The 16,682-nt window shown below is 39.6% G+C and overlaps 1 protein-coding gene across 1 annotated transcript in view; it reads right to left on the bottom strand.

Moving 5' to 3' along the window:
• The window catches only part of GYPC (glycophorin C (Gerbich blood group)), a 34,960-nt gene extending 23,245 nt beyond the window's left edge, over positions 1-11,715 (bottom strand). Inside the window, exon 1 of the mRNA XM_084523264.1 lies at positions 11,499-11,715. Coding sequence (XP_084379390.1) covers positions 11,499-11,532 — 34 coding nt within the window. The 5' untranslated portion in view covers positions 11,533-11,715. The remainder of the gene's footprint in view (positions 1-11,498) is intronic.
• Between the last annotated feature and the right edge of the window lie 4,967 nt (positions 11,716-16,682).

Here is a 16,682-nt window from a genome sequence, read left to right as displayed (position 1 = left end):
GAGGGAGATCTACCCACTGCTTGGGTACTTAGGTCACTTAAGAACAGAACAGTGAAAGCCAATGGTCCCCTCTGCTCTGCTGCTGGCCCCTGGAGAAAACAGGACACAGGATATGCTTCCTGCCTGGGGAAGGCTCACAGTAACTGGGAGAGAAGCCATGACCTTTTCCTTGAAGGAAGTATAAGTCATGAAGGGGGGAAGAGCTGGCTGTTATAGGCTGCATCTTGTCTTAAAACTGTCATGTGGTTCTACCTCCACTTGCTTTCTCCCCCAGTGTTTAAAGCTGATCTTAACTTATATAGGAATGACACTTAAAACAGTTTCATCCATCTCTGCCACCACATTGTTGCTCTAGTCAGTCATGAACCTTCTGACAAGAGTCAGATACAATTGAAATTAAAGGTTTCATTCATCCCATCTGAAGGCAATCAGCACAGGTAATCCAAGAGAAGGGCTTGGCTCATGCTGTATTTCTAGCTCAAATTTATGTCCCCAGGATGAAGAAATTAAGCATCTCACACAGAATGTGGGAGGAGGAAGAGTCTTTGTCTTATATTAACAAATTCCAGAAAGGGAAATCTTTTACCAAGAAGCAATAGCAAAGGTCAGAGAAATAAAAAGCATTTATCTCCCCAGTCACATCCTGCCGGCCAAAAGTAGGAGGGGTGATTTACTCCTCCGTGGTACAAGGAGTCCCTTTTGGGTCATTAATCCCGATGGAGAATGAACTCAGGAGCCATATACGTATTTTCTTAATTTGCAAGAAACTTGAATCGGCAGGAAGGATTCTTCTTTTGGAACATACTCAATAGGTTTATTTCTGTTTGCTACTCCCTGTCTTCACGGCTGATTCTCACAACAGCTCTAGTTACCACTGATAAATCATTTAGCCTTCATTAAAATTTGTGGTGATAGTAGATGAGGCTGCTTGGAACTAAATTAAGACATTTGAAGCATAGTAATACTAAAAAGTGAATATCTTAAATCAGTAAATTCTCATCCAAGCTTCAATGAAATCAATATGAGCAATCTCAAATTCCAGAGCACAATTATCTCAATGCCATTGACTTCAGCAAAGCAATGCTAACTTACAGTGAGTAGGGTGTTTCCTGAGAACATCTGTACAAACCTGAAAGAAGCAGAAATTGTCAAATATTTGCTTACATGCCAGGACTTCAGGTGATGAAGCTGTGTGTTTGCAGCATGAGCTGATCAGAGAACATAAACCAAAAGTTATGATAAGAGAGAGGACAGATCTGGTGGACACCTCTTGTTATGATTTTTATATTTCTTTATTGGTAATAAAAAGAAAAATAGTCTAATTTTACCTCCCTTTGACTCTCTGAAACCACCTTAAATATTTCTACAATGATTCAGTTGCTAAGTGAGGAACATTAGAGACTGGTTATCTCTGTTCACAATACACAGACATTTAAAAATTGCCACTAGCCTGTAATGGATGGCATTTTATACTTTTTAGCTTGGAAAAACTTACTTGCAAAAAAAGTAAGGTAGTAGACAACTACAGTGTTGTATTCCAGTCTCCCAAGCAACACTCCCTCTGTGCACAGATTTGCAAGTTCTGCATAAATTTGGTAAATCCATATCCTTATTGCTGTAAATAACTTACAAGATCACAAATGTGGCTGAAATAGAAAATCCAAAGCTGGCTGGTGTCCTTGGATTTTATGCTCCCCTATGTGTGTGTGTGTGCATGCATCATCCCTTATTTTTGCTCTTTGTCACATAATGTGTCGCAAACTTAGGCTTTGACAAGTTGAAAAGTATGAAGATTAGAACAATCATGTTTACATGTGTTACCACCTGCTACTTCATTTCTTCCATGGTGTTTGAATGTTCAGGCACAAGGCTTTGAAACAATGCACCTTGAACGCACTTAAAAACTCTGCAGGATTTCCAGTTTGCTTTGATCTCCACAGTCTAGAGACTATCTCAGAGAATATAAATGAATATATTTAGGGGAAAATTATTTTCAAGGAGAAAATCCTAGAGTTCTTCCAGCTTGATATGCTTTGCAAGTTGATGTCATACCTAAGGTTGTTTTTTTGTGTTTTATCTTTAGGTTTCAGGAAGTCTCCTGGCATCTCTGTCCAGAATGAGATACATGATGACGTAACTTGGGAAGACGGAGGTATTTAGCTCTCCTCATCGTGAGCACAAAAGTGGCAAACAATTTTATGGTGACTTTTGTTTAGAAAGGAAATGGAAGAAGAGGTGAATTCAGTCCTGAGGAATTTACAGACTAAACAAAGCAAAATAAAAAGAGATTATGTAGGGGAGCTATGCAGGAGAGAAGATTGTTTTTATCAAGAAGGAGTAGGAAGGATGTGAAAGGAAAGATGGTAAAAGCTTGTTGTTAATATGACTAGGAAGGAAACATTGATTGGAGAGCTGGAAACAAGGAAAGACTTGGCTAGCCCAGGCTATGAGCAAACTAGCTTCTTTCTGAGGGCTTTACAAATCTGTCCTTCCCATCTCTCACTACATGAAGTTACCATGTATGACTGCCTTTTGGAAATGACTTGGGCTTAAGCTTACTTCAAATTCTCCTAGATGGGCAAGTGAATTGTATGGGAGTGGTGTCTGAAGGCTGGATCCATCCAGCTCAAGGGAATGTGTTATAGAAGGTGATTTTCCTTTTTTTTAGGAATAATGCAAAGCCCGGACGCTAACCACTGCTTGAGTTCTAAACATGGAGGAGAACCCACCTCTCACTGGGAACTGGAAAAAGGCATCAAAGGCAATCAAGAAGGTTTCATGAGAATTTGTCTCTTTCGATTAGGTGGTCACAGCCTGCACAGGAAGAGTCAACAGAGCACCCTTTTTCTCCCTGACCTGCTATTCTTCTCAGCCATGCAGGTGTTAGCATAAGCCATTTTTCTACTCTTTAGGGAAGCCACTTGTTTCCATGACTGGCAAAGGAATGGGATGAGTAAGAGAAAAAGTGGCCAGGTACACAGAGCATAATGGGTTTTGAAAAAGGTTTTGAAATTTTTGAAAAGGTTTTGAAAAAGAACAAGAAAACCATGGGTTCTCCTTTTCACAAAGCAAAGGGGAAGCTGGAACGGAAGCATGGCTCTGAAGGCTGTTTTGTTCCCTGGTCTGCTCTGCTCAACACCTCATGCAGGGTTTTCTGTAGAGATGCAGACTAATCCTGTGTATATCCCCCTGTTTCCACCAATAGCTTAACTGACATTAGGAACTGGTTGTAAAGGCTTCTTAAAAAAAAAAAAAAATAATTAAAAAAAATGATCCAAATGAGTTCAGGAAAGGGAAAATTGGATTTGTGTGCATCAGAGACTCAAAAAATCAAAATCCGCTGACATAATTATGGAAATTCAAGGGAGACAGACAATAATAAACTCTCCCAATCGTGGGATCCAGGATGTAAACAACATATATCCCAGGTTTGAAATAAAAATGCCTATGTCATGACAGGAAAGATCTGGAGAGGGGGAGGTGTTTCATTGCAATCTGTGAAGATGAGAGCAAAGAGAAACCAATGGAGAAGAGAGATGGAGAAGGAAGACAGGGCAAATCCCAAAGGAAACATGCTTCAGCCCACTGACAAGAGAAGATTTATGTCTTCCTTTCCTGTGCTATTCTTCCTTCCCACTGCCAGAAATGTCCTTGACAGAAGCGAGAAAATGGTGTTTAACAACCGAGACCTCCATGACTGTCCTTTGCTGAGATATGAGCACTTACTAGTGAGCTGAGAAAGGGATAGGCATGAAGTACTAGGAGGTGCAGAGGATATCTGAACTATATGATCTGAGTGGGCAGATATAAGAGAAGGGTAATAATCAGAAAATAGTCCACTCTCTGAGAGCATCTTTGCATCAAGGTACTTCAAGAATTTAATTTTTTGCTCCCTGTGTTGGACAGAAGAGGGACTGCGTTCATGACACTTGAATGAACCATCATATAATTAGAAGAACAACCTGTGCTAGCTCATGAGATCTGAGGGCTTCCTTAAAATTTCAAGAAATAACAATATCTACTGAAAATGTGATTTCATAATAAAATGGTAAATTTCTAGCCCTAATATGTATGAAGAAAACATTTAAAATCAAATTCAACATTATACCCATGTAGATCTCAGAAGATAGAAATAAAATATAAAAATACAGAGTATCATTTTAGTTACTTCAGAATTTTGGAAAAGTTGCATAAGTTTCCTGAATTCTTGGATGACAACATTTTTAAGCTAACTTCACAATCCACTACAAATATATTTTTTCTCTCTGCTCATGTACATGTAACCCTTTAATTTCTCTGGTTACATGATTTCTGAACTATTTGCATTACCTAAGGATTATTTGGTTTAGCTAAAGCTGGTAATCAGCAGCTGCTTTTTCATCCCCTATTAAGTGATTGAAATTTTTGAAATATCCAAACAACAGATGAGAAGGACCTTGCTTACAGATTAATATGATTTTTTTTTTTTTTTTCAGAAAATAAGCTTATTCTTGTTGCATAGAGAGAAAGTTGTTTATGCAGAGGCATCAAGTTAATCTGCAGTAACAATTCTGTGAAGGCTATTCCAGTATAAATTTATTTTTCACAATTTGAGGTTGCTACAGAATTACAGAATTCAACTGGTTTTTGATTCTGTTTCCAAAGGAGGGTAGCTATTCTGTAAAGAATTAGTTTTATTTCACCATGAATATGCTAAAACTTTTTTTTTTTTTCCCTAGAAAATTTTCCTAGAGATGCAACTAGGCAATTCTCCCAGCACAAAGAATCTTCCTTCTCATTTCTTAAATCATTATCTTTGATTATGGAGACATGGATCCTGCAATAGCATCCAAGATGGTTTCAGGCACATGTTATGCTGCTTTAAGTCCAAATACAGAATGATTCAGTTTCTTTACCCTTGTGAGCTGACTGGTTGTGGCCGTATATACAGTCAGCAGAGAGGCACCTGAATCTTGTGTCTGCAAGAGAATATGGATGCTTCACTGATGTTTTACTATATCATATGAAAAGGATATTTTGTAATATTTCCAACTTCTTATATATAGTCTAAACCTCTTTCTTGCTTTCTTTCTTGTTGTTGAGTTTATGCCTCTGCTAAGCCTTCAAAAATCTGGTCATTTTTCTGCTACTTCTGAAGGTATCTATCATATAAAAAAGGAAAGATGAGCTTGTGGGTGTTGGTCTGTGAACAGAGATGCAGCCAGGGAAATAAAACTCTCCATAACCAGAAGTCTGACTAGTGAAAAAGCGTATAAATACAGAAAAGAGGTGTCTATACTTATCTCTATATAAGTATACATACAGATATAAACTATATAATATATATACATGCACAATGCATATTGTGTGTACGTAAAGAATTCTAATCCACTTCACAGGTTTGCTGTTGCTAAAATAATGTCTCTTTCCAAATCTAAACACTACACATATGTAAAGACTTAATATTTGGTTCTGCTGTGTTATAACCTTGTCACATATGCTCTTTGTAACGTGGACCACCTCATCAAATTAGACATTTTAAACATGCAGTCCCCAGTAAAACAGGCATTTATCACTCACAATAACATGGAGCTGTCACAGGGTGTGTTCAAAGGCCCCCCTGCAACTTACTGATAAAAAGCTTAACTCCATTTCAGGGCTTATCTGAAGAAGAAAGAGGTAGACCCTCATGAAATAACTGGAATTTCTTTCAAAGATGAAAAAGAGAGGGAAAGGGAAGGGAAAAAAATCACTTTAAAACTTAAATGCAGCAGAACAAGTTTAACCCGTTGAGATTTTCAGTGAAGTTTTCTGCTTCATCAGGAAGAACCCTGTGGTGAAACATATGTCAGAAGAGAAACAGATATGAGAAACTGGTCTCCTTTGCAGATGAGAAGATTAATTAAGAGGAAAATCACTTAGCCAGATGTCTCATTGGTGAAACTACACGTGCAAGGTACATCTGCAATAAGGGAGCAACAGAGCACAGGCAGCACGTTGTATTTCTGTGCTAACATTGGAGAGAGAGGAATCTGGTGTGAATTAGATCATGATAACTCTTGGAGAAATTGAGGAGCATGGATCTTATTTCAGCTACAAATGATGAGCTGCATGCCTATTATTATGTTGCATGATTGTTGCTTCATGTAGTTGAATTATGGGATACAAATAAATTATCCAGAGCAGATGGTCCTTTTCTCTGTTTGTGTCCATAAACTGCTAGCAAACCAAGCCTGATTTCTCCAAGTGCCACTCCATTTGCCAAGTAGTTTTCAGAATGCTTAGCAGCAGGTGGATTTCTCATGAACTATGGTAACTGTCTAATGCATTTGACTTAGAAAATTAAGTCATGGTCTGTGTGCTGCCCAAATACCTACCCAGCTATGGTTTTCAAGTATTCTTGTCACTACAGCATTGAGTTCTCTCTGAGTTTTTCATGCATTTCTTATCACAAGTCAGATGTGAAGAAAAAAAAACTAAACAACACCACAGAAGAAAAAAAACACCACCACAAAGCAAAGATCCCAATAGTGGCAAACACTGAACTTAAAAGTTTTTCTGATGTTTCTGTGAGAAACAAGGAAGCCAGCTAATAAATGACTTTCAAGCTACAGTGGTGGTGTCTTTTTTTTTTTTTTTTTTTTTTTTTCCCCAAGCATGTATTGCATGTATTAAGAAATTACAGAATTATAGAAAGTAGGAATCAAAATGCTCTTGCCCTAGTGGATCTACTGTAATCTATTCTTGTTCCTACCTTGTGGCTGCTATACGTGACTTTCCATAGCCAAAAGCTGCCCATGGAATGGAAAGCAGTCATTTTTCTCCAACCTATAAACTTTCTGCTGCATGGAGGCTACCAGCCTTTTGAGGAAAGGGTGTTTGTACAGCACCTAGAACAATCAGATCCCTCTTGAATTTCTCTGTGCTATAGGAATACTAATCCCTCTGCAACAATAGAGACAGGCACTCTGCAGAGCAGACACACAAACAGACTTTCATTAGAGAATGCAGTCCAAAAAGCCTGTTTTACAAAAGGCTTTGCTGATTGGACTCAGTCATTGGAACAGTGATAGATATGGGGTATATTACACAAGAGCCTAGAAAGAAAGGTGCAGCATATCAGCAATGAGATGCAGACACTGTGCAATTCTGTGTTACTAATAGGCTTAACCACATAAGCAGCCATAACTGAATCTTTAATATCTTCTACTGTCTAAATCTTTTTTCTTTCTCTCTTTTTTTTTTTTTTTTTTTTTTTTTTTTTTTGGGGGGGGGGGGGGTAGCAGTGCTCAGAAATGCTGAAAAATCCGTATTTTAAAAAAGCCAGTTCTTATTTCGATGGACATCTGTCTTCTGCCCCCAGCTTAGCAATTTGCCAGCAGTTCTGCTGTTAATTACTGAAATTTCAGGTGACTTTTGAGACTTCGAATTTACAAATTTTCACACACATCTCAGGCAGTGAGAGTGTCAAGCAGAAGCTGTATGGTATAAAGCCAAATTTTCCCATTCATATGCACAGTGGTGGTAGACAAATATGTAAGCAGAGGTATTCAATTTACATAAATGTTTGTGGGACACATTTTGAGCCTTCTGTGCTAAAAATGAGAGGTTATTATAATACACAGATTTCCTCATTTATAAATGCTCACAAGTTTACCAGTGAAGACCAACATTTTCATAATCAAGTCTCTCCTTTTATTTATTTATTTATTTATTTATTTATTTATTTATTATTATTTACTCTCACAGACAAGCACTTCTGTTGATTAAGGGCAATGAAAACAAATCTACTTTCAAGGCAGTGAATAATATGGTTAAAAGGCTACAGGAATCATTTGTGGCATTTCACATCCCCTGTGCGAAGGTACTTGTATTGCTCTGGGAATAATCAAAGGACCGGTTTACAGCCCCTAGATGGACTGCATCATGAGTTATGGGGCAAGACTGCCCTCAGAACCAGACTCACCATTCACAGCTTTAAGTTATTTCACCTTTGTTGAGGGCCACCTTTGCTAAACTCTCAGCCTCTCTGGAGAGGACAGCACGCACATACTGGACTCTTTTTGGAGAAGCTCTAGCTCGCACATACTGGACTCTTTTTGGAGAAGCTCTAGCTGTCATTGTGGCAGGTGGAGAATCTGCACATGGTGGGACCAAGACCTCCTGCACCTGAGACAGGGCAGTGTAGAGTTTGCTCCCCCTGAGCAGCAACCTACACGATCTGCTCCTCATAATCCCTAATTAATCTGAAAGTTGGCATGTGGAGTATAGGAGGCCCCAGATAAAACATTCCCAGCATGCCTGGTACAGATTAAATCTTCAAAGGTACAGATCACCTCCTCTGAGGGGATGAACACCTTTGACCCCCAAAGATGGCTTTGCATAACTCACTGCCTTCCCAGGCTGAACCTTTGACCTGGTGACGCTTACTTGCGTGAGTTCCTCACCTCATTTGAGCTGCCCCATTGCCTTGCAACTGGATCATTGCAGTCAAACAGGAAAAGGGCAAAAGCTTCAGTCTGAGTTAAGATTCCCAAACTTGTGGAATTCCTCCTATTTTGTAATAAGTCAGGCAGCTATTGCCTGTGCATCTGAGCAGAGGTAGGAAGAAGCAAATATATTAACAGAAAAAGACAAAAAAAAAAAGTTGTATTTAAAAATCAGGAAGTTCACATCCCTGCAGTGAAACTAGGTCCCTTTAATAATGCTTATGATAACAGTAATAATAATAAAAAGAGGAAAAAAGAAACTGAAGATATATTCACAACACAATATTGTATTGAATCCCAGCTAATGAAATTGAAACCCGAACTCCATTTTTGGTTTTGTTAGCAGACTTCTTTCCTTAGGTATTCCATTTTATTCCAGCCACACACAAATGTTCATTAACCATGAATGATGGAATAAATACACTACACACTGTCTAACATCAGCAGACTGAACTGCTGGCTCACCTGCCTCTCCACGGAGTATACAGAGCAGGATGGGATATCAGAGCCAGGCATGGGAACTGCCTGACATTAGGTGGTACAGCACCCCCATAGTGAGGCAGAATACATTTGCTGTCTTTGCAGAGGTGAACATTTTATATCTGAAACAGCAGTCTGCTCCCACCTGGATTGTCAGGATAATACTGTATTTATAGAATGAATAAAAATCCCTTATCAGCTGCAAGTGTATACAAGGAGATAAGCAAAGAACATGAGCAATTAAGTAACTTAACCCTGTTCAGTTTACATCAGTAGGTAGCTGCTCTATGGTCTCACCTGCAAGTACACAGGAAATAATTAATATGTTCAGCATAGTCAAAGGGTGTTGCTGATGCTTTATACATTTTCACACCCATTTCGAAGATTTTCACCATATTTATGAAGAAGATTTGTTTTCCTGAACATTCTCCCTTCTTGGCAAGTATCTGTTGCCCAAGCTCTGCAATACACCAATTTTTGTTATCTTGTAGCTTGCAAAAATTACTGGAATTTAACTTAATAAATAAGACCCTTTTTCCCAAACCCGACCCCCCCAAAACCTCAGCCATTATAAAAATAATGCACCAGACTTGCATTATACAAGAATATGGTACTGACTTCCCTGTAAATTAATTTTATTCTTTATCTCTGCATTTGATCCATATCATTAAAACAAATGATCAAACAAAACAAAACAGGAAAAGCAACAACAACAACATCAAAGAGATACAAACTGAAATAAAACACAGGAGCATCCTGTCTGAATCAGTAAGGGAAATTATGAGGACAAGTGAAGAATAGATAGTCACTTTATTTCAGTCAGAATTCTTATTCTAGCTCCACTGCAAACCACTTATTTTTTTAGTGGCAATCCTATGTTCTTAAAGTGGTTCAAGCTGAGAATTCCTGCCTAGATTTTGGAAAAATATCAGAGAACCTGATGCATCAGCCTTTTTTAATTATAAGCATAGAACACCCCCAAAGACAAACTAACACCTCATCTAGCTCCACCTTATGGCCTTCTGTGGGGTCCTCTGACAAGCTGAATCTGTCACAGGAGTGATACATATGGATTCAGGACTGTGGAACTGGTCCTGGACTTGTCACCTGGCCAAGCCTGTTACTAGAGATGCAAGGTTGGGTCTGGACCCTTGTTGATATTGCACAATAAGCAAAATGCACCTCAGTGAGTCACTACCACCTTCTTGCACACATTTTGAGAGCACCAAGTGTCAGTAATTTACTCAAGCTTTTGATTTTATTCCTAGAATCCTGAATTAATCTTATTACTTTTCTGTCAATAATAGAAAACAATCTAAAACAGAATCTATAGCTAACAAGCTATAATCTCATAAAGTGCTGAATAAAATAGAATAAAATGTAAGATAAAGCTAGCATGTCATCTTTCAGGTTGGTAGGAACTTGCAAAAAGGACTAATGGGTAAATAGAAATTTCTAGCTGGGATTCCAGAGATGTTGCTCACTGTGCCATTTCTGCTGGATCAGCCCGCCCCATTCAAAGCTTGGGAAGCATCGTTGCTGTTAACCTCCATACAGACCAAATATTCTCACAACAAATCTGGAATTGCTGGCACCTCCCAGCAATCCTGTCTGTACTTTCTGGTTTCATTACTGATACTGTGGTATGATAAACAATTCTGATATTGGCAGTTTGTTTATTAAAAATATTACAAAATTATTGCCTTGAATTAAAACAAGAAAGACTATATCAAAACCATGAAAAAGATACAGAGTCACATCCTGTTATTGCAGCACCAAAAAACTTAAGAGTTTTTTCTATTGACTTTTCTGTTTATCAGACCAGAATCCATCTCCTTCCTTTCCACTTTCTTTTTTATACTGTCCCCAAAGGAATGCTACCACGCTGCAGTTAAGCTTTTGTGCTCACTTGACTGTTCAGGCCAAGTTCTTTCTTTCCAAGTTTACTAAAATATGCAGAGTTACGCCAGAAGAGGACTAGCCTTCCTGTACCCTCCCTTGCTGAGAAACTAATTTGCTTGTCCTTAAACCCACATTTCTAAATTTCCAGGAGCAGAAACGCATTGTGACTTTAAATATAGACTGTCAGTTTGTGGCTTGCGTCTCATATTACACACAGACAGCTTGAGACTCTAAACAGAAGTTGGGCAGCACCATTAATATCTTAGAAAAGCGTCAGTAAGCTTTTGAAATGCTCTCTATTTTCATTCCTGAAGGCGGAGTGGGGAGGGAAAATTATTTAAATGAAACCTTTCTAAGCCAGGGTTTAGATGGAAACATTATTGACTTTGCTCCGTCCTATTCACAAGGCAGAGTTTGCAGAGCCAGTTTCAGTTCTTCACACACATGCACACACACACAAAGAATTAAAAAGGAAAACAGTTTCATCACAACTTTTTTTTTTTTTCCTTCCAAATAAGTCTCAGGCATTCATTTTCTTTTTCTTATTTTTTTTCCCCCTTTCATATGAAATGCATTTGAGATTCTTTTCCTTAAGCAGAGACTGGTAAATCCACTCTTACTGTAAGGAGGGGGGATAAGGGTACTCACGTGGTTGAGATGTCGTATTGTTTTGGTAACTCATAATTTACGCCTTTGAAAAATGCCTTATTTGTGTTGACAGTCTCTCTTCCCTGCTCAGAACCGACGGCGGGATTGAACAGAACAGCTGGAAGAGCCCAGGAAAATGCGGCTCTTGTTCAGGCTCTCCTTGCCTGGCTCCTGACCCCTTTACAACTGGAAAAGGAAACAGCACATGTGTCATTCTCTTTTGCCTGTGTAGCTCACATGAGCGGGGAGGGGCACCCATTTGCAGATAGCAGTAACTGTATTCAAGTTTTGCAAGTTGGATGTATTCCACCCCTTTGCTTTTACTAGCCAGCAACCGGTGGAAAGAAAACACTCTTTTCATTCTTAGCCAAATCCAGACTCACCTATTAGATTTGCCTCTCAAGCCCCTACTGAGGACTGTTGATATTATTTAAGTGCAAAACTCACTGCTGTGTGAGTCTCTTCCAAAAATGCTTGTTGTCACTAGGTGAGATCAAAATCAAAGCTTTCAATTTTTGTTGCCCAGCAGCATCCTTACACTCACAGTCTGATCCTGTCCTGTTAACGAGTGTAAATTGAGAATGGCATTTACTGGATCAGAGTAGTTATGTCAGTGTATAGCATGAAATGTGCTCAGCCAAGGAAGAGCCTGTGGCTGAGGCACAGGCTGATGTGTGAGTAACTGCAGTCCTGGCTCTGACACAGGTTTCTTGTGGAATCCTGAGCAAACTGATTAATCTCTGCCTCAGTTTGTCATCTGTGGAGTAAAGATTATACAATTTTTTTCCTCTTAGTATTGGTATTTGTATTTTAATTAACAGGCAGTTGTTCTTTATTAATAGGATATATTTATTGGTTTGTATGGAATAATTTATGCATACTCCACAGCAAGTTCTTCAGCCTAGACTAAGCTACCAGCTGTCTTGTTTATATTGCTGCCATGTACAGCTATCTGTTTGGCTATCTGTACTCTATACTGCAGTCAGCAGTACACAGTTATTGTTAGCATGCATACACAGTAGTTCACATGTGCTAGGACTTCTACCTCCTACCAAAATTCAAGTAATTCATAACACAAATGTCTTAGATACTACGAAGAGTGGGTGCAGTTTTCATTTTCCTGGTCTCCAAGAGTCAGTGTTAATTAGCTGCCTGTCTGTGACAGCAAAAACACAGTAACCATTGGAATAGAAGTGGAAAAAAACAGAGTCATGAAATTCAGGCTGAGACTCATCCTGTTTTGCAAAACCGTTGCTGGATATTTCTGTGAAATCATCTCGGTGACCTCCTGCAAAAATTCAGTGCTGTGGACTTGGTTCGTAGTATTTATTTAACAACTACAGGATGAAAAGAATTGACTTATTTACATGCCAATGCCAAATAACAGCTTGTTTGGGAGCACAGATACAGTAAACAACTTGGATCAGCACTTTCCACACTCTGGGCTTGTGGTAGAGAGCTCTGGAACATTTAGTGATAGACACAGCAAAGCAAGGCACAAAACAAAGAGGAAAAAATACAGCAAAACCTCCTGACATTGCTCCACTGGTTTCAGTTCACAACATTGATTTACACCAGCTGGCTTCCTTGTTGAAATAAAGATGGGCATGTTACTTTTGTATTTGAAGTGCAAAGCACACAGGTAAAATTGGGCCTTTCTGTCCTGGAGCATGAGAAGGGTTGTTATGCAAGTTTATTACATTTAAAACTTTCATCGTCCTGATCCCTGAAAAATCTCAGAATTCCTGTGGAGAAGACTTCTCAGCCACTGTAGCTGAATCAAGGGATGGAAGGTACTGATGCCCTTGTTATGTTAGTAACAGTTAGTAACATTTCCTAGACACTCTGTGATGGATTATTTGAAACTGCATAGACATAAGCCACTGGACTGCCATAATCTGTGTCCTGTAGTTCCTACTGTTTAACCCCATGCACCTATGCAATTCTTCCTTTATCTGTCTTGGTTCTTGTTAAGGCTACTTTCCTACCACCAAAATCACTGGGAAAGGCATGCTCAACGTTACAGAACAAGATTCTGCCAGAACCAAGCCCACATGGGGAAAGTCTCCTTTCATATTCATTCACCTTCGTTTCTTTGGTTTTCTTAAGATTTCTTTCTTTGCTTATTGAATAGACTAGAAATCCCAGGAAATCAGAGAGCCTGGGACCCATTTTGCAAGGCTGTTGCTTGCCCTCGAGCAGGCCATTAAAGAGACCCTCCCTGACCTTTCCCACTCATCGTTAATAGGAAATATGTGATGTTGAAAAGGGAAGTGAGCACAACAGCTCCACACAGCCCAACACACTTCCGGAGGAGCATGGGACCAGGGCACGAAACAAAGAGCAGCCCAGTGCTGTCTGCCTCCCCCAACCCTCCATCAACTCAGGGCCTCAGGGGACAGAAGGCACTAAAGGAACCCAGAGCAAAAGATTGGAGTGGGGTGGGGTTGGGGAAAAAATGTGGTTAATCATCATTTTCCAGCCTGTCTGAATTCCCTTGTAACCTTTAAAGGTTGCTTCCAGCAACCCCATCCCCTCAAGAAAGGCAAAAAGTTGAAGGTAACACAAGGGTAGCTGAAAGCATTTTTTTTTTTTTTTTATCTAAAAACTTTGGCATTCATACAGGATCTATCAGATCTGTGGGATAATGTAGGAATGCTGGGAAGTGTGTGTGTGGCTTTCATCAGCCAATTACTTCATCTTCTGGGGCCACCATATTCCCATTAACCTGTAGAAGAAGTATCTGCTTCCTGCCCTAGTGAATACTTTTGTGTCTCCAACCTTTGAAAGCTCAGAGTGTTTTTCTAAGCAAGGAAACAAAAATTCCCTTTTTGTCTCAGAAATGCTTTTAGATGTGACAGTCCTTTCAGGTCCAAGAGAGTTAGCTCAGAAGTGATACAGCAGCTTCTCTTCCTCCTCCTAACCAGAGCTATGCAATGAATTCATATTCAGACCCATACAGTTGTTCTCTTTGATACTATCTTGCTTCAAGGTAAATGGTATTTTACAGTCACTCAGGCTTGGCAAGGTGATGTCGTGTGCTGCAGCTGTTGTTCCCAACAGGAAGGGAAGGTTTAAGTTGCACTTGAAGGAAAATAAATAAATAAGTTGGAAGAAATGTCTCTATCCAGGAAGTTATGCCTGACTAGGAAATTGGAGTAGAAATCCATGTCTTCCCTGGATTTTTTTTTATTTTTTTTTTTGACAAAACATAATGCAAAAGCTGCAATCTCAGCCTGCAAATATCATGACAAGACTGCAAGAGGCTGATCAGAAAGCTCCCAGAAGTATCCTTCATTGTCCATCCTGTGCAGCCTCCCAGCCTTGGAGAGGGTGTTTGGGCCTTTGAGGAGAGGTTATAGCAGCGGCTGACATGGTTCTGTCCCAGTTGTGGGTTCAGGAAGCACCCCATGCCCATGGCCAAGCCCATGCCCATGCCTGCACTGGCATGAGGCAGTGCTGTGTCCCAGCAGGCCACACACTGCGGTCACCTGACTAGCTGGCCAGCTTGACAAAGATGGCTTTGTCTTCTCCTCTGCTACAAGCTTCAGGCTGTTAAACACACCTGGCTGTGTGTGGTCGGGATGGATCCCAAACTCTGAAGACTTTCCAGAGGTCAAGGAGAGATATAGCTACGGTGAAGCCAGAGCTAGGCTGAATCCTGGCAGAGGGATACTTCATATGAGAGGTGCTTCAGGAAAACATTTGGCTCTGTACGTGCTCTGAATTGCCTTTTTCTGCTAATTGCCCTCCTCCCATCCCTGGAAGGAAAAATATTCTATTTATTTGTTACCTCATATTAAAGGGCCTCCTGCTTGACCTCAGGTATTATTTTTCTTCCAGTTTTTCCCATTTATTTTTGTGCTCAGAGGATGGGGATAGAGACGTTACTGACCACATACTCCCCATACCATGTGTGGACCAACTCAGGCCTGGTTTTATATTACAGGGAATTAAACCTCTGTTACCATGCAAAAGGATCAAATTAGATTTGTTACCCAGGATGGACAATGGTGCAAATACAGCACACATGTACATGGTGCCTATGCTACCAGCAACTATAAATGCAATTAGCCTGTGAAATCCTTGGGGCACAGAACAGGATTCTCTTTCTGTAGTAATAACAGTAATTGTTACTGAACAAGTTCTCAACCTTCATGTAAAGCATGAAAAAAAAAAAAAAAAAAAAGAAAAGAAAAATTACCCGAAGATAAGAGATCATCTCTTCTTCTTTCTTTTTTATCTCAGGCATAGATCTTTCTTTCTACCACCTCTGTGACTTCTGCTTGAACCTTTAGGTTATATTCCTGTCTCTGGAACACAGCCAGGTCCCTGGTTTGCCTCATCTTGCAACTGTTTTGCAGTCAAAGGATGTAACATGCCTGTTAGTGTTTAATGTACCCCCACTTAGGCTGTAAGTTTATTTGGAGCAAATTCTTTCCTATTTGTGTGTGTAAAGTATCTGTTTTTTCAGGGGAACCTCCGGTGTCCATACAATACAAATCCTCAAAACAAACCATCACTCTGTGTAGCACACAGTCAGAGAAATGCATATATAAGGAGTCTCTATGTCTTCTCTACAGCACTGTGCTTGGCTATCCTTGAACAGTAGTTTGTTTAATGATATCATGGAGGCAAAACAGTCAAGAGCTCATTGGACAAAGTGTCACTGATTCTCTGTTACTGTCTAGAATATTGTCATGTCCAAAGATCAGGGAGGACAGCGTTGGCTTTAAGGCATCTTCTCTCCAATCTAGTACCCAGTGTTGCTGGAAAGCATATCATCTGCTTGTACTCTAGACCAGTCAACAGGATGCTGTTTGACGGCACATTCAGTATAGCAGAAACAGAAGCTGGGTGGATGCATTGGGGATACATCATAATATCAGCTCTTGCTGAGTTCAGGAAATCTGAGAGCAGACTTTGGTACATGGGTTTCTCATAACAAAACAACTAAAAATAAATATAATAAAGTTAATCATGCTCAACTTTAAAACAAAGAAGAGGGAAGGTTTCCTCACACAACACAGAATTAAACAGTGGAAACCATCATTGCTAGGGGCTCTGATGTTTGAAAACCACAATTCCTGTTTACATAGTTGGAACTGTATTATCTGCAGCATAATTTCAATAAGTTATTTCTTTCTAGGACTCCAAAATTGCATAACTCCAAACAGGCTGGAA

Source organism: Aythya ferina (genome assembly GCF_964211825.1).
Source record: "Aythya ferina genome assembly, chromosome: 6".
NCBI lineage: Eukaryota > Metazoa > Chordata > Aves > Anseriformes > Anatidae > Aythya > Aythya ferina.
This window is presented reverse-complemented; position numbering and strand designations above follow the sequence as displayed.